At 39.4% G+C, this 27305-nt stretch overlaps 2 protein-coding genes across 3 annotated transcripts; both read left to right on the top strand.

The window, feature by feature from the left end:
* The first annotated feature begins 605 nt into the window (after positions 1-605).
* Positions 606-5232, top strand: LOC111324270 (uncharacterized). 2 transcript variants are annotated; one of them, XM_022927787.2, is made up of 4 exons: positions 606-754; positions 2809-2929; positions 3578-3796; positions 4551-5232. In XM_022927787.2, exons 2-4 carry the CDS (start codon positions 2872-2874, stop codon positions 5180-5182), a joined length of 909 nt encoding a protein of 302 aa, XP_022783522.2. In that variant the 5' UTR covers positions 606-754; positions 2809-2871; the 3' UTR covers positions 5183-5232. The 2 variants fall into 2 exon arrangements, with proteins under 2 accessions (XP_022783522.2, XP_088596175.1); XM_088740049.1 differs by lacking the exon at positions 606-754 and having other exon boundaries at positions 3298-3796.
* A 1204-nt stretch (positions 5233-6436) lies between these two features.
* On the top strand, positions 6437-21925 carry LOC111324301 (sushi domain-containing protein 2). The gene is given in 16 exon segments (XM_022927829.2): positions 6437-6654; positions 9781-10071; positions 10399-10533; positions 10635-10797; positions 13021-13272; positions 13712-13961; positions 14324-14505; positions 14716-14872; positions 15463-15698; positions 16420-16631; positions 18981-19197; positions 19600-19725; positions 20217-20483; positions 21167-21343; positions 21526-21653; positions 21656-21925. Coding segments are annotated over 16 exon segments (3168 nt in total). The 5' UTR covers positions 6437-6456; the 3' UTR covers positions 21833-21925.
* The last annotated feature ends 5380 nt before the right edge of the window (positions 21926-27305 follow it).

Consider the following 27305-nt stretch of genomic DNA (forward strand, 5'->3'; position numbering starts at 1 on the left):
ATTAAAGTAGGAGATCCAAGACCTCCCCACCCACTGGAAAAAACACCTATGCTAAGTAGTGTGTCGCCTTTGCTTGTGGTTAACACCAGTTGGCGCACTGCCGATTCTGAACGGAATGATACCAGCGTAGGATTATGTTCGATCCATCTTGAAGGCTTTTCAGCGGCAATTTTATCAAATACTCTCTGAAAGTTTGGCGAATTAAGTAAATAAACAACATTTATTTTTTCATCTCCTTGAATCATGGTGAAAAAAGTGTATATCATAGAGTGGGTAAGTATTTATCCCTGAAAAAGATCGAGTAAAGTTTGCCAGATGGTTTCCATGTCTTGCCTAAACAAGACAATTTACACTGCATCCTACGTTTACAATGAATTCCGAACACCGGAAAACGAATAAAGTTGAAAATTACATTATAATCTTCCTTTGAATCTAGAGAATGGTATGAGCGGTGTTGCCCATTTTCACTTCAGCCGAAACTCGCGACTTTTGAGGATTCAAACCTCGTGAAAATGAGATTGATGATTTGTTCAAACAAGATATATGATGTACAACCAACAAGCTAATAACTTTTTTTTATGCAAATTGAAATAACCATCTGACGTATCTGCTTATGAATATTTATTTTCAGTTTATATTTTTTCCACGCTTGATTCAAATGATGGTCGGTTGTGGTTTACATGTGTAGTTCATAACAACATTTTATCGATCCCTTTGAGGAACTTGTGGGAAGGAGACTCGCATATTCGATTAGGTAAGTGGGAAAATTTTGATCATTCTTGCTGAAATTCTTTCTTTCTAAGAGTGTTCACATACGAAGATTTTTTTGGAAAAGGAGCCCTGCGGAGTCTTCTACGCTTATAGCATGATATCTAATGTATGCAAGATAGTAAGACGGTTTTAGAATAGCATGTTTTATGATAAAAAACTTAAACCCGTTTCACGTTCATAAGCGTCTGAAGGAGACTTCTTGGTTGAAAAGACTAGTGCTTCTCAAATGAAACTAAACTTTTCTTCTATATATATATCTCGCCCGCTTTAGTACTTGTTGGAAAGAATATCCAAAATCTCTTCGGGATTTTCTTCGATTTCTCTCACGTTTCAACCTTATCAAGGTAAAAGAAAAGTACGAGTGTCACACTCATAAAAACGATTCAAAATATACCCTATCAATCAATGCCAACTTCTAGTGATTTTCAGTGGTTTAGTACATTTTGTGAGCGAAACGATGTAAAATACGGGCAGAAGGCTATGAAAATATATACCGGTCCATGACCATAGAAAGAGAATGGACCCTTTTATTACTTCAGTCTGAGAACTCTCTGTTTGCGCCGAGAATTTTAATTCTGAAACGGTGGTGTTTATTTATTGTTGGTAAGTTAATATTCTGGGGAAAATCTGCCTACTCGTTGTCCAGATATGATAAACAATTCCCTGAAAGGAAATACGTGACCCGGGTCATGAAAATTTAGGTTGGAGCTTTTAAATATTGGTAGAGGATTCTTACTCGCAAAAAAAATTCATCTTGAACCGGAACTCGAGAAACATCTGGTAAAATGTCTTTAGTTGTTTCAGCTTCATATGAGTCTTTGAGTTGTCAGGAGAAAACTGTCAGACCATGGTACGTCTAAAATAGTTCAGAAAAAAATATCCATGCAATGGACCTTGTCATATAAGGTTTTCTTAATGATTCGTGACGGCGTAAACACTGAAATTATCAAAAGCTCCTAACAAGCAAAGGTGATCGAGAGTAAAAATCAATGGAACTCAACCATATCTGTTTCATTATTCGGCCAATTGCAGGTGGGTTTAAACGACGAGTGAATTTCCATTTTGTCCTCGAATAGTATCGGCGATGAATAGGATTTGAAATTGCCTCCTCCAGCGAGAGTTTGATATTGATATTAAAACGCAGCTTGCATACAGAAAGCTTTGAAATGTTCCTTGGAAGCAAACTTGAAATAAAGATCGCGTGATTACTATGGAAAGCCGCGCGAAAGCGGAATTAACGTGGTCTCAAGTCACGCATGGCAAAATGAAGACTCGACGGAGATTACACGACAAACACTTTAAGATAAGTGTCTATCGTCTCTAACTAAAACAGATGAATAAGTCAAGATTTGACCGGTACTGTTTTTCTTAGAACAAAGAATCGCAAGGTACATGTTACCCGAAGTCATTTTGAAGTTCGTCTTAAAACATTCTGTGTTTTGTTTCGTTTACTAATTTGAATAAATTCGAGTAAGTTCGAGTTGTGAAAAAAAATTCATTTTTGATAGAATCTACTTGCAGGTGTGTCAGATAAAAGCTTCCGCTAAAATCTGCTCGGAATGATATAACATTATGCTCACTCAGAATATTCCTATTTGCATTGGTGGTAATTGAAAAAACCCCTCTACTCAAAGTTGTAATTTTTCTTGCTTTGCCTCTTTTTTCACTGTGACTTCTAAGCTATATAGATCGCGCAGTTTAAATTGACAATTTTAAAAGCGACCTATTATCAATCATGGAATTTTTCCCCACTCGTATTAAAGTTTTGCCCAGTTTACATTAAGTTCAGGGAGAAAATGAACCAATTAATACCGAATGACAAGCCCCTGAGGGCATCAACCTCCTGGACTCATCGGCTGCGCCGCCCGCTGACAGTTGCTGCTAATGCGATGGGGTGACTTTTACAAAGTGTATTTAACTATGAAAAAGATTTCTCTCCTTTCAGTTGGTAGATAGATCAGCGCAGTTGCTAGTTTATAATGCAACATTTTTATTCTTTAGGCTAGAGAAAATAGCTCAGAAAATATTTTTTCCCAGCTTTATTTCAGCTGTTCTCGACCCGATTGCGTTCGAATGGTTGCGTAGTAAACACATTGCATCATGGACAGCAACGATAGCAGACTCAATGGGACCATAATGAACCCGACAAATTTAAACGGTGAGCATTGGAAAATAATTAAAGAAAAGATTCTCAATAAGTAAATTAATAAGTAAATATGTCTAACAACTACTGCCTTTAACATGTTTTAAAGAAAGGGGAGGGGGGAGGGATAAAACAGAATTTTTCTGTCAGACAAACTCCTTTTATTGCAAGTTTAGAGGACGTAATAGTTTAGGACCAGAATTCAAGAGACTATGTTGTTGTATCTTTGCAGTATGTCTCTACATGTATTGCTTGAGTTTAACTTGAGACTGTGGAGTTTTGAAATTACTGAAGGGCCTTTGCTTCTTGGAAGGATTCTCTCTTTTAACAGATTGTCTGTTCAGTACGAATAAAGGCTAATTTGAGGCATTTTTATCCGATAGAAATCAGTTACGCTGTTGATTAATGGGATCTCTCCTTCTTGCATGGGGAGAAATTTCGTTTTTCTCGTGACACAGGTTTTCCTCCTTATTCCACACTTCCATGGCCGAAAGTCGTCAACAACAACAACATTAAAAAACTGGAAAGGAACAAAAACTGTTTCTTTATTTTACCTTCAAACCATCGAAAAAAAGAGGATCGGAGAGCATTTTCCTCAAGTTTATAACTTGATCGCTTTATTTCATCCTTTAAGACGTCTTTTTTTTAACTTTTCCGTGGAAGATTCTATCGCAGGCAAGGAAGAGACTGTTGAGGTGGGCGTTATTGTAATGGGCCTCAGCTGTATTTGCCTGGTGGCCTGTGCACTAGTTGTTCTTCAGCTCCGCTCGAACAGCAGACGCATTTCAGGGAACCGTCAAAGAGCCGGACATTCAGGGGATGTGTCTGAAGATCGATCATGTGATCCATTGGATGTGGCAGCACCGCCCTCATATGACGCAGGTAAGATGATGATATCTGATTTCTTTTATCAATATATGTCATGTGACTGTGGGGAATCATTCTGGATCACGGATTGGATAGATCTCAAGGAACCTCTGAATTCCGTGCGGATGCCTTCTCCAATTATAAAAGGGAATTGGAACCTGTTTGGTTCCTCAAGTCAAAGGCCGCGTTATGACACGCTAACTTTGAGGAGCGCATTCGTTTTTCACAAAAACAAAAAATAACAGTCTTATAAATCCCATGAGAACTCCAAGTAAGTCAAGTAAGTACATGCAAATTGCCTTAAGGGTAGACTAGACAGATTTTCAAGTTATGCAGCTGATAATAGCTGATAGTGTAGCGCGAGTACTCTGGAGACAATTCGAGGGCAAACAATAATATAGATTTTTGAATTACTCTTAGCAATTAATATAAAATTCCTTTTTAAGGCAAATTGAAAACAGCATAGGAAGATTTACTAAATCCAAAGAAAGATTTCTCTGAGCCCATCTAAAATTTGCATTTACGTAAATACGTAGATTTTGCTGCTTTCCAGTTTTTAGAGCGGGGACATTGGAAAATAAATTGATAAGGTCGAGGATCTTGTTGTCCTATAATGAATGATGTCTGATTTCAATATGGAATGCAGATTTATGTGCAGATTCCTTGTCGAACTGAGTCACGAATACCACAAAATTTGCAACTTGAATTGATTTTCATTATACCGACGTCTATTGATGTTTCAATCATTTAATCCCATTTTTTTTTTTAGTAATCCGTTCCCCTCACCTGTACCCGCCTTCCCGACAGATCCCCATGTCTCCTGGTGCCTCGGAGTCGCGAAGAAGCTCCAGATCAAGTATCTTCAGTTTGTCGCTTCATAGTCCTCGACTCGCCCTTCACTATCTCGAAGTCCCTCGAGGAACATCAGAGGAGGACCTCTCCGTACATCCGAGCTTACAGACGTCTCACGAGGAGGACAATGAAGAACCTCCCCCACCATATCCAGGGAATTTCATTTCAACAGAAACAGGACAAGGTGCGAATCCAACGGACATTGTCTGTCAAAGCAACTCGAGACTATCCCGCAAGAGTGCCGGACACGGTGAAATGAATGAGAGAACAGTTAAAAATGAGCTTAACCGAAGGAACTCGGGAGCGCGGGAAAGTACCAGTCACATGGTCGATGCGGCGTGGACAAGTAGAGAAATCTGTAGTGAATTATGTAGAACTGACATCTGTCAATCAAATCACGAAAGGAGGATCCCAGTCTGCAATCTTAGACAGCCTAATGTTTTTCGGACAGTTGTCTCTTATTCACCGCATCTTCAACATTGTAGAGCGGCCGTCACTGAGTCTCTGACTGCCCGTGCTGAAGATATCGAATTTGCTAACACTGTGTAGTCATAACTTTTGTGTGGTCAATATTTCTATATTAAATTTTCATTTTTCAATTTTCCAGTTTTACCAGACCAAGCTAGCCGTTCTGTAGCGATCCTACCCCTTGGATCCCTCTCCCTGGATCCGCCATTAAGGTCCATTTTCAAAATTTAACCTCTCACCATCCTTGTGACCAAATACTTCCCACAAGAAATAACTTCAACTTTCAAAGTTGTTTGAACATGCAAATAATAGGAGAAGAGCTGTGAACATTTTTTTATCGTGGCTTCGTGGCGTATCATGCTATATTCGCAGCAATTTAATATGTTGCAAATTTAAGATTTCTAAACAGACATTTTTTTCCAACCATCTCAATCAATTCATATAATGTGCGCTTCAGAACTTTGAGTAGAACTCAATCACAATTTAGATTTAATTGCTTGCAATCACAACTGCACGTTAAGTTTCGTTCAACTGTTTTCCACTGGTTTGCGTCATCAGATTTGGCATATCAGGAAATTATACTTGACATTAGGAGCCCATTAGGCTCCTGTTGACATCTTTTATTGACACGAGAGAGCCATTCCCACCCTACCTCATAGCAAGAAATTTTAATCGAATAATAGCTTCATTTTCATTAATTGACTGTGGCAAAAAAAAAACAGTCTTTTTTTATCTTCATCATATTTTTTAATAAAATATACAGATCGTTCTGGAGACAAACGTCAACTCCTCAAGAAAAAAAAAAAAAAAAAAAAAGAAAACGAAGATTTTGCAGGAAAAAAAACTTAAGTGCCAGCGTCGAGTATTGCATCTCTCTCAGGAAACAGTTTGGCATTCATCTGGAAATTGCACAATGACTAGGTAGAGAAAATATGTCCGCGAAATTTTCAGCTTTTCACATAAGTGCGTTCTGTCCACAAGTTGTAAGGTAAAAGAAAAAAAGAGAGGGACGGAGCTACTCGGAAGTTACTGTATAGGTGGCCTTAAACTTGAGGAAATACTTATGATAGCAGCATAATATTACCATAAACGAAGGATTAAGATATCCTTTGCCTAGAGCATTAAGAATGGTTCGTGGGGTTTCCGAGTAACAACTGGAACCAGGAGCCCATTACTATTTTTTAGGCAAATAAGTCGATGAAAAATAATAATAGGTTCTAGTCCTTACTCGGCAACCTGATTTTGGAGTATCCATTGAAGTCACGACCATTAAGCAAGTGACTACGTCACCGAGCCTTATTGTATGCAATTCAGATGACACTGACATTCATTAAACGGAAGAGAGAGTGAAGACTATGGAAGTTGTGAAAATTGTCGTGCTTTTAGCTTGCCATAATGTTCTTTTATCAGAAGCCATTGTGCTTCCAAATTTCTATCCTTTTGGTGTGATCGAGGGAGACCAGCTCGTTCCGACAAATGACGATGGGAGCTCTGGGACGATACCGATATCGATTCCGTTTCCTTTCTTCGACAAGAATCAAAATTCGCTTTTTGTAAGTATGCTCATTGTTTTTTTTATGGCAGAAAACTGAAGATGTTCTTACGTGACACAAGCACACTGAAATCATTACAATAAGTTTGTTACAAAAGCGTCGCGTCCAGACTGAGGGTCTTGCTTGGCGCCTTACAGTTAATCATAATATACAACGGTTCAGGTCTGTGATGGAATGTTTGGTGTAAGAAGTCACAGATAGATTGAAATGGATTCAGTTCGCCAACTTGGTAGGACGCTGTATTTCAGAAAGCGATTTTTCGGCTTAAACGGTCGCTGAAGTTTAGTTCATCAACGAACGAGGTGGACTTTGTTTACAATTGCATGTTCTGTTCATACCGCGTTGTTAGGTGACGATGTTCAACCCATCATGTGTTCAAAGATTCCTAATTCGCAACATAACATAGTTAAACAGAAATAAAACCACAAAAGAGATGGTCTTGTTCATAAAAGATTGAAATACGAAAATACTGAGAATAGAAAAAGGATTGCTAGGCGGAAAATATGGAGCGAGGAAATTGCGGAGTGTAGAAAATGAGGAGAGTGGAAAATGAGGAGTGTGGAAAATTTTGATCGCAGCTTTGAAGAATACTCACGAATGTGTTTTCATTTCTAAATCGTACATACTTTTAAAGCTTTCAAGAACACTAACGAATATGTTTTCATTTCTGAATCGTGCATTACTATTCGCAGCTTTAAAGCCGGAACACTAACGAATGCCTTTCATTTCTAAATCTTCCATCACTTTTTACAGCTTTAAAGAACACAAACGATTTTCTGCTATGTGATAAAAGTATATAAAAGAAATCAAGGTTCGTAGCATTACTTAAAGGCCATGACAGCCTTCAACAATTGCAAACTGGCCTTCTAAAACGCGGAGAGCACCTAACATCGGGTAGGTGTGAAATGAGTGTTCGATACTGCTACAGATAGCGTTATTGTTTAAATCGGAAGCGACTAAAATGGCTTATTGTGTTAACTGTAATAATAACATCAGCATGAAATAATCATTCAAAATAAAAGTGATTTTACTGTTTTATAAAGACTTGTATTGTTTGCTTTTCTGGGGCATTGAAAGCAGTAGTTATTGTTTACCTACCTGTAATTAAGGCGTATATGAGCACGATCCTTCGCAGTAAAGCACTATTTGAGCAATAGTGAAAATCAGACCTGAAAAAAATTTCAGGCCTGTACGGGATTCGAACCACTGACCTCTGCGATACTAGTGCAGCGCTCTACCAATTGAGCTAACAAGCCAACTGGGAGCAGGCCATCAAATTAATTCGATATAAACCCGTAGATGATAAATCAAACAACAACAAACATATGAAACATATGTGTGAACTGCGGTTATGAGACCGCATTTTTTTCAGGTCTGATTTTCACTATTGCTCAAATAGTGCTTTACTGCGAAGGATCGTGCTCATATACGTCTCATAACCGCAGTTCACACATATGTTTCATATGTTTGTTGTTGTCTGTAATTAAGGATTGAACCCAATCAAAGGATATTATGGAAAAAGAAGGTTATTCTTTCTCGGCATTTTCATTTTTCTACACTCCGCATTTTCCACACTCCTCATTTTCCACAATCGGCATTTTCCGCACTCCGCAATCCGCACTCCTTATTTTCCACCTAACCAAAAGGATGAAATAGGGATCACTGGACCGGAAATTCTTTGAATGACTCATGAAACAGAGGTAAAAAGATTACGCTGTAAAGCCTATTTCTAAAATCAATCATTACTTTTAGTTTAGGGCATGAATCTTCAAAGCCATGATACTAGCAAAAAAGAATTTATCACACAACAAGATCATATAAACCTTAAGAAGTATATGCTCCAGAAGCCATACAACTTTTGTTTCCTCCTTTATAGGCACTGCAAAGAGTGTCAAATAACAGCATATACCTGACAGCGTTTTGACTTTCCAAAGGCGGGTAATCTAACCCTTCTATAATATCGCCCTCCAATATATTAAAAACTCGACAACCAAGCTAATTTTTTTGCGAGTGTATTGACCACTTTCAAAAATGGCTGCCGGATTAATTTTTTTGTTTAAATTTAAATTAGCCTTTCTGGCCTCGCTTGAGATAATGTATTCTTTTGAATTTTGTACTGGAGAACGAGGCCAGAAAGGCTAATTTAAATTTAAACAAAAGAATATTAATCCGGCAGCCATTTATGAAAGTGGTCTATTTTTACGATGAAAATTTGTCAAGCACTTGTGAAAAAATGTCTCACGTTCCGTCCCTCGGCCAAGAGACTCATTACATACTTTTCTTATATTTTTAATTACGGAAATAAAAGTTATATAGTTTCAATTTTCAAATTAAATAGCTTAATAATTCTTTAAATTAAGTAAACTTGCCTTCATTTTTTTTTTTACTTGTAATATAACATGTCAAAGCCTCAAAGGCCAAAAGCACGCTACGACTTATATGCATTAAAAAGGAAAAGAGGAAAACAAAAATTGGTCCAGCAAATGGTTCTTGTGCCTTTCATGATAGCTGAATAGACCTTTCTACCTATGTGGTCTCGTGGCTTGAAATGAGTAAACAAGAATCCAAAATGGATCCTTAAGTATGTGATGTAGACGACATCTTATTGGACGCCCCCTCTTCTCTTGCGAAAATTTTGTATTCACAGATAGATGAGGGTTGAAAAGACTGCGGTGATATAGAAACTGGCAACAATCGAATTGGAGTTTGTTAATGATAGCATAAAAAAATCTCGAGCTGGAAAAACAACGGGCACCCAGCAAATATATCACAAAAATAAAGTTTTGATATTCCAAGCTTTCGCCTATCCAAGGCATTATCAGAGAACCCTAAGTTTAAGGCATAAGGTGAAACGCTGAATAATGTGTTATGCAAAGCTGATACTATGGAGGGACAGGTTTCAGAGTTACACAAACCTCTAAAACAGTTTCTTAAAATCTTGACTTATTGGCTGTGAACGGGTGTTATCCTTTATCGGACGAGCCACAGTTGGATTCGCTATCGTCCTTTATCTTTTGCTACCTTGAGACTTGCTCTGTTCCACTGCTGGTTACCAAAGTTGTATCACAGGAAAGTTGACGACTCTAGCAGTTTAACCGTAGATTATGGTTTAATTGTTCATTTCAGGTCAACACCAATGGGGTGATTTCTTTTCTGGTGGAAGTTTCACAGTACACCCCGGATTCATTTCCTCTGGGAAACGATCGTCGACTCGTGGCGCCATTTTGGGCTGATGTTGATACAAGAAATGGAGGACAAGTGTTCTACCGAGAGACCACAGATTCGCAACAGCTTGAACAAGCAACTACTGAGGTTGCAGCCACCTTTGTAGATCACAGAAAGTTCAGAGCCACCTGGCTTTTCGTGGCGACGTGGTATAAAGTCGCTTTCTTTGGTGCTAGAAATTACACATATAAGGTATGGTTTTATTTAGCCTAAACCTGAAGGAAAATGATATTAGAATCAAGTGAGAGAACTCATGACACCTGCAAAAAGGAAGAGAATCGATGTAGCAGAAATCTTGCAACTTGCCCCGGATGCCCTTGCCGGGTTTCAAGGTGCACGACCCTTTTACTAGCGAATCAAAAGTTTAAGTTGTCATTATTACCTTATGGAAAGGTGAGTTTTCACACGTGACGTGATTGTTCTCCTACAATCAGAAAACGCATTTAATATTTAAGTTGGGAGGTATAAGAAAAATTCTTCAATGTGCTAATTAACCTGCCATTTTTAATTTTCCTTCAGAGAAACACTTTCCAGGCAGTTTTGATAACAAACGGGCGGCACTCTTTTGTAATCTACAATTACGACAATATCACTTGGACTACTGGCACAGCAAGCTCAGGAGACGAGACCGGGCTTGGAGGTTTCCAGGCACAAGTAAGATAGATGCGTCTTAGAAATACATCGTTTGAATGGTTATTCTTAAAGGCACGTGTGCCTAAATAAGTTTTAAGCGTTGCTTCATTTTTTTTCGGCAGGCAGGCTTCAATGCTGGTGACGGGAAACGCTTTTACAATATCCCAGGGTCTGGCACTCATGATGTTATTAATCTTTCTGACAAGTCCAACGTAGCGAGACCCGGTCGATGGATATTCCGTATTGATAGTGCAAAGATCGAGGAAGGTGGTTGCAACACGAAAGGTCAGGTATAGGCCCTCTCTCCTGTAAGTGACTTTCAAAACATTCGCCAAGTGAAGGGTACTTTTTCAAAAATGAAATCATTTGGTTTTATCATCTTAGCTGACCATGTGAGTTAGCCACCGTAAAGAGTTTCAAAGCTAACGTTTCGAGAGTTAGCTCTCCGTCATTCGCTCGGACGAAGGGCTAATGCTCGAAACGGTGGCTTTGAAATTATTTATTGTGGCCAATTTACATCAAATTAGTTGATAAAATCAAATTATCTTGTTTCACTCCCCCACCGACACAGCACCACATTTTTTTAGAAACTTTCCTCCTTTGAGTTTGGTGTTTGTTTAGGCTGCACACCTGGTTCACTCAAACGAAGGCGTAAATTTTTAGTTGGCGTTAGTGTACAAGTGAACCTCACGATTGTATTCTAATGCTAAAGTATGTTCTCGACTTAAAATGCACTTGAGGGTTGTTTTCAAGTTCCTCGATTGTGTGTAGTAGCTCTATTCTCTTAGTAATCATAACTACTACAATTTCCTCAAGCTGATTTATTTTTCACTAATTGGTCTGTAATCGCACGTTGTAATCGGACGGTTAGCTGAAATCGGACACCTGTAATCGGACAGTCGAAGCAGCCAAACACTGATACCACTCAGCTAAAACCCTCAGCCGCCGTAGAGCAGAGTATCGTGCTGTATTTACTTATAAATCCGTTAGTGATCTTTTTGAGCACTCGTTTAAGCCTTCTTTTTATAGCGAATTTCATAGTTGCAACACTGGCTCTAGGAACAATAACCGAAAGTCATGAGCTATAGTTGGGGATGGGGCCACTGGTCAATCATCATCTTTTGTGTAGAAGTATGGAACCAGCGTGATAATGATATAAGGAATGCCCCCCATCCTAACTTTTTTTTTAGGCGCCAAGTTTCAAAGGTTAGCTTTACATGTTAATTTGTTTTCATGCCTGTATGATTATCACACCTATTTGAATCTTAAATCCTTTAATTGTAGTTCATATACTTTTAGCGTTTACACTAGTTCCTTCTCTTATCTTTCCTATTTATAAATGATAGTAGCTTTGTAGATTTTAATCTTTTTTAGAAAGACCTTCGTGTATACCAATTTTTGCGATCCTGGTAACCTTTATAAAGATTCGGTAGTCATATGACCACGTCCGGTCCCGCTCGCGCAATTCCATAAAAAAACCATAGTAAAAGCTGACGTGCGCAGGGCAGGACGGGTTGACGCGAGCCGGTCCGCAAAGCAGTCCGGCCCTGCTGCCCTCACGTCGCTTTGTTGCAAAACCTTTAAAGAAGACAGACATGAGAAAAAAAGTAACGTTGTTCAAGGAATTGGGATTTTCTTGCTCTGACTTAGAAAAATTACAAGTTTTTTTTGTGCTCGTGTGGCTGCGTGTGCCCGTCTATCGTGTCCCATTTAGGTTGAGATTTTTAACACTTATAGGTCATATGATAAAATGCGCTAATTGACTGACTTTGGTCGGACTGGACAGGAAATTACTTGGCTCTCGATCATGATGCGTGGACCTCACTGCGCTAGGTTCGTAGGTCATGAACTTGAATCCAATATTTTTCCGTCCTGTCCGCCCACTCGTCAATAATTAAATATCATTTTGATCATATGACCCGTGCGGCCCCGCGCACGCAAGCTCATAGAAAACCACAGTGAAAGCTGACGTACGGAGGGCCAGACGGGTGGATACGAGCCGGTCCGGAAAAAGCCGCCCGGCCCTACTCCCACACGCCTTGTAGCAAAAACGTAAAGGAAAAAAAGAATTATGCTGTAGACATTGTTTTCACTTTAGGTATTTTCCCCAAATGTACAGAACTTCATGGTAACAGGCTACTTCACTGGTAACAGAACTTCATGTCGTCCAATTTAGTCTGTAATCACACTCATGATCGATAAATCAGACTCCTGCTTCACGGTCGTCTGATTTTGTTAATCATTCGTACGATTACAGACCGAATTGGACTCCTATTACCATTATAAATGGATTGACCAATCAGAGCGCGCGCTTTACTTTGGTTATGTCATAATTATAAATGGATTTTTTAAGGCAAGATGATGAGATAGCAACAGTGACGAAGATCATGACGATGACGAAGACGTCAAGTACGGTGACAAAGACGATGATAATAATTTTGATGCTGAAGATGACTACGAATAATATACGTTCTTTTCTTTTTATTTTTACAACCTTTTTTTTTATAGGATCCATTGTTATTTCACCGGGCTACGCAATCATGCTTGGCGGTGACAACCTTTTCGTGTCCGGACCCTGCTACAAGCCATCAGATCACATCATATGTGAATTTTCTGGCGGCAAAGCAACCAACGGAAGTTATATTAGTCCGATTCAGGCATCTTGCACTGTGCCCATGCTTTATTTGAGTGGCAGGTTGGTAATGAAAATGTCAGTAAATGGAGGAAGGAGTTTCGATTATCAAGGCATCATCACCATTGGTAAGTTTAGACTTTGGAAAGTTGTGAGAAAGCTTAGCCTTTCACGCTGCATAAAATACTACCTTGCTTAGGCTCTCACTCTATTGGTTAATACATTCGAGTGAAGCCTGTGGGTAAGTTTCTTCCAAAAATTCGATTAGACAGGCTAGGTTTTACGTGGTATATGCCGCATAAAATCTCTTTTATGGATATGAAGTACGTCTTGGGAGATTTTTGGCTGACCTGACGCCATATCACCAATCGTACCTCCTAGAGGCTAGAACCCTAAGGAATTGGAGTATGACGATCCCACCCCCATTGTTTCAGAGTACAGGTGCATCAGAATTTTTTTAAGTAGCGACGTTTCCTTAAGAAACCTAGCACTAAACCTCACTTAACACTTCGTCTGACTGAGGTATATGTTGATAGTTTTTTTTTAATGATTGTCGTTCCTTCCTAGTTAACATTGTCAAATTCAAGCCGCGTGTCGTTAGGCATATGGCCGCGATGTGGTTCGAACAAAGTCAAGTCCGGATTACATGGGATCCAGCCTACCTCGGAGGCGAGAATCAGAAAGTAACCGTTCAACTGGCTCGTTTTTCCATGAAGGGCAACGGACAAGTGGTTTTTCACAGCACATTCAATCTAGTGGCAGGGCAGGAAAACGATGGAACCAGTCAGTTCGTTGTGCTAAAAGGGGAAGGTCAAGGGTAAGAAGTCATTATTGCCTTTGATCTTCAATCGACTTAAACACAGTCTGTTACGACTTCAAAATAATCGAAATGACGAGGAATTATAGAGGGCCTCCTCATTAAATTCATTGCTTACGCTAGATCGTCAACGATGAAAAAGCTTGAATTTTTACTCTAACCGGAATCTCCGGAATTATTAGGTTTGAGGAGAAATGATTATGTATAACAACTATTTTTGCCGTGTGATCGGATACTTTGATATCAAAGCTAACGAAATCTTTCTTTTGAAGTCACAACGGCAGAAAAGCACACTGGTAGACAAAAGTACACGAGCCTTCTGAATGAGACCTTTTTTTCCTTTTCCATTCATAAACATTTAGAGCTATAGTTGGAGACGATCGTTTTGTCACACTGGTTCTAGTAAAAAGGATTGCCAGCGACTTCAGCAATCCCCCGGCCGAGTGGATCTGGAGCGATCTATTCCATTGGTTGAGCTACGAGATGGCTGAGGAGAGATGTGTGCACTGGTATAACGAGCAGCCTGATCCAAAGATATACACAGGTAAATCACAAGATGGCCCAGCTTATATTTCAAACGGGATACAGAGAGGCCAAGTAGGTAACATTTAGTTTAGGGCTATCAGTAAGCGCAAACACAAATCAACTAAAACTCGAAATTAATGAAACATCAGTACCCATCTTAGAGGAGAGGTCTCTCATCACAATGGATTTAGGTAAACCTAATTGATACCATTTCTTTGCCTGTTCACAGATGATACCTCTCTCCTTTCTTGCCCGCAAACGTTTCTTCAAGCAATGGCCGACCGTGGTCGATTTATGCCAGACGAATTATGTGATCCACGTGCTAGGCAACAGTGTGCTGTATACCATAAGGAGGCAACGCATTGCTTTCGAACAAACAATCCGAGGTGAATATATATGAAACGTCTACAAACCGAGTCGCTTCCTCCGTAGTGAAAAAGAAAAAATCATTTTAGTCCAGTGTTTTACTGAGATATTAAGATGCTTATTGCTCACTTGTTGCTTAAGCGGAGGGTCCGACGAGATATATGACAGAGGGATAAAAATTTCTCGTCCGTCCCAACTTACCACGGTCAACAAGCACGTTGCCATATAACCCCTGTTCTTTCTCCTTCTTCCTTTTTTGTTGCATTTTGCATATCACGGGGCCTTAAAGCTTTTATCCGCCTTGTTCTCGCCATCGCGTTCGGCCCTTTCTCGAAGATATTTTTTATTAAGTAAGGCAAAAAAATCCCGCACTAGTTTCATATAATAAACAAAGAAGCCAAACGGTGTTTTTCACTTGGTCCGATAGATTTACATTCAAAGTTTGTGCATTAACCACCTTAATGAACTGGCCGAGGCTCTCCTACAATTCAGTACTGGGGCAAAATACAGTTTGAATCTCCTATTGGGAGAATTTACATTCTTTTATCAATCTCTGAGTATGCAAATGCCATCGATTGAAACAGAACATCCAGCTTATTTCAATTTGCAGTGAACAAGGTGCCGGGCAGCAGTGTTGCTATAATGAACAAGGAAACTTGATGATTGGTCCAAAAAATGGAGGATCCCTGGATCGCGTTCATATTAGGGCTGGAGTGCCAGTTTTCTCTCATTTCTTCCACGACCTCATGCCTTATTCAGACTGCTGTCTGTTCTCTGAGAACTGTGGAAAATACTTTGAGAAGAGACCTTCGGATAACGGCATTAATTACGAGCCTCCGCGGCCAGGTTGGATATTGCATTTATGACGAACCTTTGTTTTAAATGGGTCTCCTGCGCGAAAAACTGCTTTTCATTGTATCCATGTGAAGTGAGTTCATAAACGTATTCTTGAAAGAAATTCCGAAAGCTAACTAGCCCACTAGTCTATTATACTTCGAAATGTGGTACTGTGAAATAAAAGCAGGTAAATCTAGCTGGAAAATTAGTAAAGTTTGCTATTCCTAATTCGAAATAGCCGTACTCAAAACCGCGAACCTCTGAAGTGCTTTATCGGGGTTAACCGTCCGTCAAAATGGTCTTCTCTAAAATGTTACAAGGGCGACTTTTAAGGTGAAATGATGGGGAGAGTGAGAAAGTGGCTGACTGCAGGCGATATTAGGTTATTTTTCAATCATTCAAGAAAATTTTCTTCCTTGACTGTTAGGATTCTTGGAAAATTTTGTATTGGCAATTTAAGAAGAATTAAAGGAGTAAGGAATTACTAAGCGGATTTCAAATATTTCCTTCACATTCGATCTTCACGCCATTTTTATTTTACTTATATGCAGTTTTCAAGTCTTTTTTGACAGTCATGTTGTTTTTCATGTTTTATGTAATGTTATGATGATAATTTTGCCGAAACTTTCGTTGCAAATTTCATTTATAATCGTGGTTAAATATTAGATTAGAACTGCGGGTAAAATTCAATAATTGTACTCACTTTCATTTATAATTTTTTTTTCTCTAGCCACTGGAATCGGCGATCCTCACATGATTACCTTTGACGGAGTCGAATTCGCATTTAATGGTTATGGCGAGTATCAAATTCTCCAGGTAGCTCCTTCTGGGTTCAAGCTACAGGGAAGAATGCGGCCTCTAATCAATAGTGACGGAGAAATGACTCGTGGCACAGTTTACAAGGCATTTGCGATGAAGGAAAATGGCTCGGACATTATACAGGTAGACACTGGTCAACCAGAAACTAACCGTTTACATTTCTTTAGAAAAAAGGGCTGTTTCGTGTGAGCGTGATGTATGCTTTCGCTGGGCGCAATTTGAAAAGGATTATTAGAAAGAGAAGAAAGTTCTCTAACTAATGATTATGAAACGGAACTGTTTTTTTTCCTCGAGAGCCACTGACCGTAAATATCGAGAATCTGCCGACAGTTGCAAAATTTCGTAATTCGTTTTATCTTTCTAAAGGACCCTTTTAATGAACCTTTTTCGAAAATTATATCAAAAAGTTCTATCACGCTTTTTTTTCTCCGAAAAATCGAAAAGTTCAAAATACGCCTAAACGGCCGTTGTCCCCTCCCTTAAAGCAATGAAAAATTATACAACTTCGGAAACTTCATACGCCACAACGCGTTAAAATTCCGCTTTTAAATTTTGTGTGCTGGCAGATGAACCCTTAATTTCTTGCATTTGTTATGTTGTTACGTTTAAAGTCTTAATAGTGACCTGTTGAAATAAAGTACTTCGCGTCTCTTTCACATACGTAAAAAAAAAGGTCAACTTCAGTGGCCTATGAAGAGGTCTGCCATATATACTTAAAAATCATTATATACATCATCTTAAAGCTTTATCCTTTCATTTTAATTCCTCCAATTCTTTATCTTGGCCCGCCATAAGCGGCACGTCCAGGTCTAAAAGAGTTTGGGCTATTTTGTCAAAATGCAATGCGAGCCGCTGAACAGCTTTCATGACCCATTTAAAGGCCTTTAGAAAAGTCTTGTAAGATATATTTGCAAACCAAAATATATGTCATCTTAAAGTTTTATCCTTGTAGTTTAATTCCTCAAAGTATTTTCTTGGCCCGCCATAGGCAGCGCGTCCAGCTTTCAAAGAGTTTTGGCTAAAAAATGACGAAAAATATAATGCGGCTGTCACGCAAGAGGTCAATGCCAATCTTTCAGCTTGGCCCAGAGTTTATTTGGAGTATTCCCGTCAGGTACGCATGAGCGGTTGTTTGTTGACTCCATAAATGATATATTATTTCCTTTTGGATTACTAAAACACAAAATAATTATGAGTGAAAATGGTAAAGCAGTCGAGAAGCGAAGATTTGGGCATGACTCTACACGAGGTGCGAAACAATACTTTTATAGTCACTTTATTGAAAATAGGTCAATTGTATAACTTACCTTCATACCAAAATCGCCATGAAAATCTTTAGAATCTTCGATATACATAGATTTAGGTCGCGAAACCGAGATGTGTGAAAACGCGGCCGCCATTTCGCAAATTGATACCGAAAGGTACTGTGGGACATGCGCCACTGAGCTTGGCCAGGAATGTACCAAAATACATGACCTCTAACGTGACAACCATTCTACGGATCGCATTACATTTTTTGTCATTTTAGCCTGAACTCTTTGAAAGCTGGACGCGCCACCTATGGCGGGCCAAGAAAGAAACTTTGAGGAGTAAACTACAGTGATAAAGCTTAAAGAGGTTACATTTTTTGATTTGTAGATATATCATACAAGACCTTTCTAAAGGCCCTTAAATGGGTCGTGACAGTTGTTCAGGGGTTCGCATTGCGTTTTTTGACAAAATATCCCAAACTCTTTTAAACCTGGACGTGCCGCTTATAGCGGGCCAGGATAGAGAATTGGAGGAATTAAAATAGAAGGATAAAGCTTTAAGATGATGTACATTGTGATTTGTAGGCATCTATGGCAGACCTGTTCATAGGCCACTGAAGTTGACCTCTATTTTACCTCCGCGAAAGAGATGCGTAGTACTTTATTTTAACGGGTCACTACTCAGACTTAAACGTAACAACATAACGAGAATTTAATATTTTCTAAGAGATAAAAGGGCCATCTGCTAGCACACAAAATTTAAAAGCGGGATTGCATCGCGTTGTAGCGTACGAAGTTGCCGAAGTTGCATAATTTTTCATAGTTACGTGGGGGGTGGGGGGGGGGGGACAACGGCCATTAAGGCGTATTTTGAACTTTTCGATTTTTCGGGGAAAAAAAGCGCGAGAGAACCGTTTGATATAATTTTCGAAAAAGGTTCTTTAATAGGGTCCTTTAGAAAAAGATAAAATGAATTACGAAATTTAGCAACTGTCGGCGGATTCTCGATATTTACGGTCAGTGGCTCTTAAAACTTTTTCTCTCAGTTGTCCATTTATAACAAAGAGGAAAATGCTCGGCCGTTACTTTCTGAGGAAAATGTCTTGCCGTAAAAGGAAAAACAGTAGTCGACCCCATTGTCTGCACTCTGACTAAGCAGATTTAAAATGTAAATGTCAATCGGTGAGTTCAACTGAATTTAAGCAATTTTCCCCCTGATCAGGTCCACATCAACGGTCGTAGTGAAGTTGATGTTTTGGTGAATGGAGCTGTGATGGAACTTGATCAGCGACTGATGGTGGACTTAAATGGCGTAACAGTTTTAAAATACAACAACTCCTATAAATATTCCATCATATTTAACTCTGGGGTATCAGTTACGATCGAGAAAGCCGATGACCTTTTACAAATGATGCTACTGGTACCACAGATGTATAAAGGTATGCCACATTCTGGACATCCGTCCACGGTGACACCCTGAGTTAATGATTACATGCACCAGCTCGAGGCTGTTTCTCTTTGTTATAACAAACAATGATGAAATTAAATTCAGCGCGCTCTATTTGAATGACTTTGGCTTTCCTTGATAAGCTGGAATGCCCTCTGGCCGTCCTGATTTATGGGAAGTACCTTTAATAAAAAAATCAAGCTGCAACGGACGGGTAACGCATGCTGCAGCAAATTGGCGGAAGAGTGCCGTTTGATTACTCAACGCCAAGAAAAAGGCGATCCTCTGTTTGAAATATTAGATATAATGTGATAGTTTTGAATTTTTTGAAGTTAAATTCAAGTGTTAGTATGTCTATTTCTTTCGCTTTTCTCTCTTCATTATGTCTTTCAAGGAAACACAAGTGGCCTTCTGGGATTCTGGGACGGGGACCAAGCAATAGAGTTCCTGCTCCCTGACGGAACCTTCCTTGACACCAATTCAACCCAGTCTCGAATTCACTACGAATTTGGACAAAAATGTAAGCTAATACACTTGAGGTCATGTATTAAATACATACAATAATCCTTGTTCACTTAGATCTTCAACTAGAACGTAAATTAACCTCCTTTCCAATTGAACTAAGAGGGTGACATAAAATTACTCTTTAGGTGGAGATATTTATATTACACTGTTTGACATGCTTTTGGCAGCCTTAATGGCTTCTTTGTAGCCTATCAAAATCCGAGATCTCTCGAAGGCGAAGTCATTCAGTTTGATGAGAGGTTGTATTTCCTCGTCATGAAATTGGTTTTTAGCACAGGATTTGGGTTGGAAACACTTTAAGCTCTTCTTGAGATATTTGTGAACCTAGACCTTTGCTGTTTTATGTGATACTTCTAACGGCAACCATGTTAAATAAATACAAAGAAGTGCGCTCAGTTTAGTCTTCAGTTGAGGCCTGCCCCTTCAAAATTATCAAAATGCGTGGAAGACTTGTTGGTCATCCTAATCGTGATATCATCCTCACAGGGGCTACGACTGAAGAGGACTCATTATTCACATACGATTATGGCGAAAATCATACGTCTTATGTCGATGAAGGGTACACACCGATATTTTTCGATCAGGATTTGGTGTTTGATGACGTAACCCTCGGTCAGCAGGCTCGAAATGTTTGCGGTGATAGCAGGCAATGCCTGTTTGACATTTACACAACTGGAAAGATCAGCATTGGGGTGAATTCTAAGAAGGCCTTGGAGTCGTTTATTGCCGTCGTAAATGAAATGGAGACCCCAAGTTAGTGGCTTCTTTTGTCAAGTGTTAATGTTAAGAGGAATGGTCGTTGAAAAGCATTGCTGAAAAACTAGGAGATGCATCCTCCCTTGATAAAAATTTTCAAACTCTGCGTTTTGCAACACAGTACTGCAAAATCCCTTTGTTCACATCCATATTCAATTTTCAAAACAGATGTCTTAAGTCGTATCCCTGAAACTTTCACCTCTCATCTTTGTAAAAATTAAAAATTTTTTAATCGTTTCTGGGATTTTCCGATGTCTTTAGATCATTAAATTACCAAATGATTCCGTTTCATTGAGCGATGATTTAGAAAACACTGGTACTGTTCTGCCAGCTGAAAATTGTCAATGGCTTGTTGTGAAACGGCTCTTTGTCGTGCTTAAATAATCTCGCAGTGGGTATGATGGCGACATGCGACCAGTGACCGGCGAAAACATGAGAGCAAAACGTTATTGGCGAGAGACGGACGTGAATACCGAGAAAACAAACTGACTTTTCCCCGCATGAGGTATTATGCATGAAAGGATAATTGTGAACCAGAAACCACATAATTCTCATTGCCGCCGTTTAAAAATGCGTGGTTAAAAAAAATGATCAGTCAGACGTTCGTGGTTATGGATTTTAACTAAAGTTTACCTTGACACGGCTTAATTAAGTTGCTAACAGAGTTTAAATTCTTGCAGGCTGCGTACCAATTGAGAAAGTACTTCACCATGGTTCAATACAAAGAAACGATTATGAAGATGGAGCCGTGTTATTCAGGTTCTATTGTGACACAGGTTTCAGTCTCGAAGGCCCTACAGTTATTCACTGTAACCAAGGACGATGGAATGGTTCTAAACCAAGCTGTGAACCTTCAGGTGAGCTCTGGCGTAGACCATACTAATACGGGAGAACTACACAGAACGTTGTGAATGCTGCAGATGCTAACTTCTCAGAAAGAAAGCACGATCATCATCATTTATTTGTTTTCGAAAAAAGATAAATCAAAAACTTTTTCCAAATTTCAACGTTAAACTGATTTAGTCGTTCTGCTCTTTAGGTATGAAGGGGAAATGGAAACTGTGGCATGTCTTCGCCTGTGCAGTTGCAGGGAACGTATTTTTTTTAGCGGTCATTGTGTTCTTCCGTTATATTAAACTTAGATTCTGTAACAATTCTGTCACAAGTCTATCATAAAATTACAAGAAGCTTCACAAAATGAACAGAAGATGAAGGATCTCGTCACTTGCAACAACACGGTTTGTGCATCAAGCAGTGACCTGAAATCAACTGGACAAAAAGCTTGGCTTCATTATAAGATCAAAGCCGACGATTTTGGCAGGTCAGCACAGAAATGGAAACAATGAAGAACGATGCTGCAATTAGGGCTGGGAGCTCCCTGAACGAGATCAGTTGTTCGTCTTTTCTTTATAACAAAATACACTATTGAACGTTGTGCACGTAAAGGGTCAAGGATACTCTAATCATGATGACCCATTACAAAGATGTCTGCTGGCTTTTCCAACCCTTTCCCAATCTGTCACGTCTACTTACTGAATTTTAGTTTAACATCGGCCCCTATCCATAGCGCGAATTGGCCAATAGGCCTTTTGCAGTTAGAGATCACGCGCTTAGATACCGCATAGCAACGCCATACTGGAGAACAAGCACTCCAGTGATCTCAGACAAAATAGAGATCACAGAGGTCTGCATTCAAAAAAAGTATACAGCAGATAACTAGTTAAAAGGTATCCTAATTCGAGAAATCTTGTAAGTTTTAATCAACGAATTTTGGTGTGATTTTGCTGCTGATACACTCCGGGGAAGCTGTTGATTACTTCTTACTGGATTTCTCGAATTGGGATACCTTTTGACCTGTTATCCGCTGTATTCTTTCTTTGAATGAAGACCTCTGTGACCTCTATACTGTCTGAGATCACTGGAGTGCTTGCTCTCCAGTACGGCGTTGCCATGCGGTATCTAAGCACGTGATCTCTAGCTGCAAAAGGCCTACTGACTGGCACTATCACATTTATCAAGAAAACATTTTTCAGTGTTGTAAATAAACTTCTGCAGATCCAAGTCACCTTTATTTTAAGCTAACTTCTGTCGGGTTTTGGATTCTTGTGTCCTTGTTAATCCTTGTTTCACCCGCCCTTGCCCGTCGAGGTGATTTTTTTTTTACTGCCTGCCTGCGTAGTTGATGCATTTATCAGTAGTCAACTTTGGGTGGCTCTTTCAGATGGAGTCTGCAATCAGTCCACAGTCACTTTGTTTTCTTTGCCTTCTTCGTTTTTGATTATGGAAATTAGAAAATCCATCTGTCTAAGAGACTACCTTACGCAAGCGAGTTGAATCAAACACAGTAAATGGAATAGGATGTGAAAGGCTCACAACATAAGCAAAAATCAGGTGTTTTGTGTGAAAATTTCGTAAGGAAAGCGACAACTTTACTTCCACAATTACCTCAACTGAAAGAGGCCTTCAACCACTAGGTATAGAAAGTGACCCGTTAAAGTGTCCCACACTGGACCTTTGGAATGACTGCAATTTACGAGTAAGTAATTTTTACCTCAGGTTTTGAAAGCGTGTCTCTCTAATGGTATGAAAAGTGAAGGAATCAAATTAAAGTACTTTTCGTATTCTTATCAGGATCTTTCATCACGAAATACGTTCAAACATGAAATAACCCGCACTATCAAACTGGTTCATCTGCACAAGCAAGGGAGTCCCTTTTACCTTGGCCTACCTAGCTTATCATCTTTCTTGTATCGGTAAGGCTAAGAATGAAGGTCGTGTCAGTCTTTGGATTTCTGCTTTAAATTTCACGTACGTACACTTCAGCAAATAAATTGTTTAAAGCTTCATCGCGTTTTTAAATCGATTTTGAGGGATTCGCCGATTTGCAGTTCAACCACTAAGCTCGTGGCTTTATTCGAATTCAATCCACAAGTCAAATGAAATTTAATTAATTACAAATTGTAAAACTTGCTCTCTTAACTGAAAATGTTTACGATCGACTTCAAGAATTTTTGTTTTCCGCTCACTGATGTAAATGGTAATGGGGTGAAAGATTTCGTAAGTCTCGCGGAACCAACTGACATGAAACTTGGTCGCAAATAAATGGTTTAGTAAACGACTAAACCGCCATTAATTCGTAGATATGCCGGTTACACTTTAAAAAAACCTGCGCGAGTTTCCCATGCAGTTTTCGTCTGCGGATAATTTCTTGAGTGCTCCTCAGAGGACATTGTGACTAAATTCACGTTGAGCGCGTCTATAAGCGGAAGGGTAAAGAAGACGCAAAATAACACGCGCGCACATCCAACAAAAAGATGATCGTACTATTCGTTTTGATGAATAGAATATCTCATTAAACTTCTTTTGCGGGATATAACCACTTAAAAATACCACACGAATGTGAGAGTCAGTTCTTCTGATTCTTTAACTTGCGCCACGTTTTAGAGAGAAAGTACGGTGTAGAAAAAGTTTTCTTATATCAAAAATTCCTTGCTTGAATTGTCCTAACTGGCTACTCATTTGAGCTAAAAGCGTTTTAGTTGCGAACAATTACGTTCCAAAAATCGGCATTTTCAAATTGAAATCCGCCATCTTTGTTATGACGAAACTCACTTATATCTTATTAGTTTTGTTGTGTAGTATCGCTGAGTATTTTACGAGTTGTGCCGTATTTTGACTCGCCCTACGGGCTCGTCAAAATACAAATAACGAGTAAAATTACTCAGCGATACTACACAACAAAACGTCTAATAAGTTATTTATTATCCAACACGCCAAACTGTTATTTCAGTGCGGGCGAATTTCGCGGATGTTTATTTACGGGGAGCGCGTGACAGAAGTACGCGAAGCGCAACGGAATTGGCGCGTTGTTGTGTTGCTGTTTCTATTTTCTTCATTAAATGAAGAAATTTTCTGGTCGTCAAGCTGTTTTTCTTCGTTCGATACATCTAATGAACTTGGATCTATATTTGCCAGCCATTCTGACTCTTCGTTGTCGGAAATATGATTCAAATTGTCCGCCATTTGTTTTTTTTTTTTCGTAACTACAATCCAATTCTTCGCTTGCGCGATGCGAGGAAACCTGTTTAACCGGTACTACAACAGACGAGTACAAATACCGCGTGATATTTGTACTCGTCTATGGCGTTATTTGTACTAGTCTAGGTGTAGTTGGATAATAAGTAGCAATAGTCAAGCATGCATCCCTGCTGAAATGGATGTAAAGAAGGAAAACAGCCGCGAGAAGAGCGTAACTTATTAAATTCTCGACTTAGATTTTAGTCTAGCCGAGACGGGTGTGATACATCCATTTATGTTTAAAACGAAACATGCTTGTCTTCAGAGGAAGAAGATACCTCTGTTCGGGAGAAAGAGAGAGAAAGTCAGGAAAATGAGTTTCAAGAAGAAACGCCGACCCGCTCAGTCGCTCACGTCTTGGAAATCGCGAGTGGTTCTCTTGCGGCAACTGCTAAGAGAAACTTACGGAAAACGAGAACGTATGCTCCCAAGAATTAAATATACTTCTGTGGAATGATAGTTATTTTGCTAAAGAAGACCGCAGTGCCCGCGTCGGATTCATTTACATTGCCGTACCTTGGAATGAGACGAACTATCTTTGCAGTTACCGGAACCCAGCTTGGGTGTATAACTGAACACGAGTCACTTGGAACTAAGCACAACCCCAGTTGGCATGCAACAAGTTACAAATGATTGACTTGAAGATCATTCTTCGTAAACACTGACAAAATAGGTTAGAAACACTAAGTTGCCAAAATAAACGCAGACAAAAGGCAGAAGTTGATTGTTACGAATCGAATGTTGTTTGTTTCAGCATTTACCTTTATTTGCAATGGTATCTTTTATCTTCATTGCTTAGAATTAACTTCAACGCAGTACTTTTCATTCTAAAATTTTTGAAATGTCACGATTCGTGAAAAGTAGAGCTTTGCCTCCATGCAAGCCTTTGTGTTTGGTGGAGACCCAAAATCGTCGCGTTTGAGCTCTTTATTTGTGTTTAATGTATCAAAATATATAACTTGCAAACAGGTTTACAAATTTTGGTGGAAGTTTAGTGGTTAAGCAATTTGTTAAAAAACATTTGCTCCTGCTTCCCATCATTCAACCTATCATTGAGCGTTATCGATCGAGCAAGATGATCAGTCTCAACATGCAAGCTACCCTCCTTTAATTTCCTGTCGTTTTCGTGGTTTGGTTAAGGTGTATTGAATAGACTTATCACATGCCGACAAAATACGATTGATATGATCACAGGCGGCGCAGGCCCTGTCACAAGCTCTGTCACAGGCTCTTTCAAAGTGGATTATTATAGAGTTTGTATAGTGGGTTAGTTGGACTTGCTTTTGAGCTCCGTAAATTTAAAGTTGTGTGAAATAATCAAAGAAATAAAGTCTTACCTTCATACAGAGTAGTCTGTGCTGTTCTTGTCGCGATTTGAGGCCGTTTTGCTGTGTTTCAGCTTCACGTCGTAGCACTACCAAATAAGAGGGAAGGTAGGAAAGCTCTGTCTCACACACGCTCGCCAAAATCGCTCGAAAAATCAACTGTGGCCAATGTTTAGCAAAACAGCAAGCCATTTAGCAAAATATTCTTTCCACGTGTGGGTTGGTATTTATTTCTGACTAATCATTCATATCGTGGGGCTACCCCTATTCTATGTCAATTCCCACTGCGCGTGACTGAAGGCTGGTTTGGGCCAGCCGAAATATAGTGCTCCGTCTTAAAACTTATCTACGTTGTATCGGTCTTGCCTCTATATTTATATTCGTTATTTTGGGCCGATTAGATCACTGTTGATCCAACGTACAAGAGTAGGATTATCGTCCACGGTTGCTTGCTGAACATTTCACTACCCGTTGGGCCTAATTTTGCTAGTGTCCAGGCTGACCGCGTCGTAACGGACTTTTGACTGCACAGGATTTGACCGACGCACATTCTAATGGCATTGAAATGGCGGTAAATTTGAGATTTTCGCTAGGTTGGTTGCTCGACATCCCAAATTTTGTGGGATTTGTTTTGGTGAACTTGAAAGGCAGCTATTTAGCTTTCGTGCTGCCAAGTTTCGATTCAAGGGAAAGTATGTGTACTTTTCGAGCGATTTTGGCGAACGTGTGTGAGACAGAGCTTTCCTACCTTCCCTCTTATTTGTTAGTGCTACGACGTGAAGCTGAAACACAGCAAAACGGCCTCAAATCGTGACAAGAACAGCACAGACTACTCTGTATGAAGGTAAGACTTTATTTCTTTGATTATTTCACACAACTTTAAATTTACGGTGCTCAAAAGCAAGTCCAACTAAACCACTGTACAAACTCTATAAAAATCCACTTTGAAAGAGCCTGTGACAGAGCCTGGGCCGCCTGTGACAAAGCCTGTGACAAAGCCTGGGCTGCCTGTGATATGATTTCGGGTGAAAATATCACATGGAATGCAATTGTACCGATCTTCGCGTTTGCTGAAATTCTCAGGAGTTCTATGTTGTGCGTTTTGGTTCTACGGTTACATTTTTTCTTAACAGCCTTGCCTCTGCGGGTATTAGGCGAAATCAAGGGTCTCCTTTGCGGTCATAAATATTCAGGTGTTGAGCCATTGCCTACCGATATTTGAAATATTGCAAGAAAGCTTTAGAAGATTGCTCTCAGCAACAAAATATTCGAATCGAAACTTTAGGTTTTGTTTTATTATTCACGTATTACTTATTTCTTTATTTACTAACTAGGTTAGGATTAGGGTATAGGTTACCCCAACCCAGAGTTTTTGCAAAAGGGACAGGTTCGGAAATTTTGAACTTCGACAACACTG

The sequence above is a fragment of the Stylophora pistillata genome, chromosome 1 (assembly GCF_964205215.1).
Source record: "Stylophora pistillata chromosome 1, jaStyPist1.2, whole genome shotgun sequence".
In the NCBI taxonomy this organism is placed as follows: Eukaryota; Metazoa; Cnidaria; class Anthozoa; order Scleractinia; family Pocilloporidae; genus Stylophora; species Stylophora pistillata.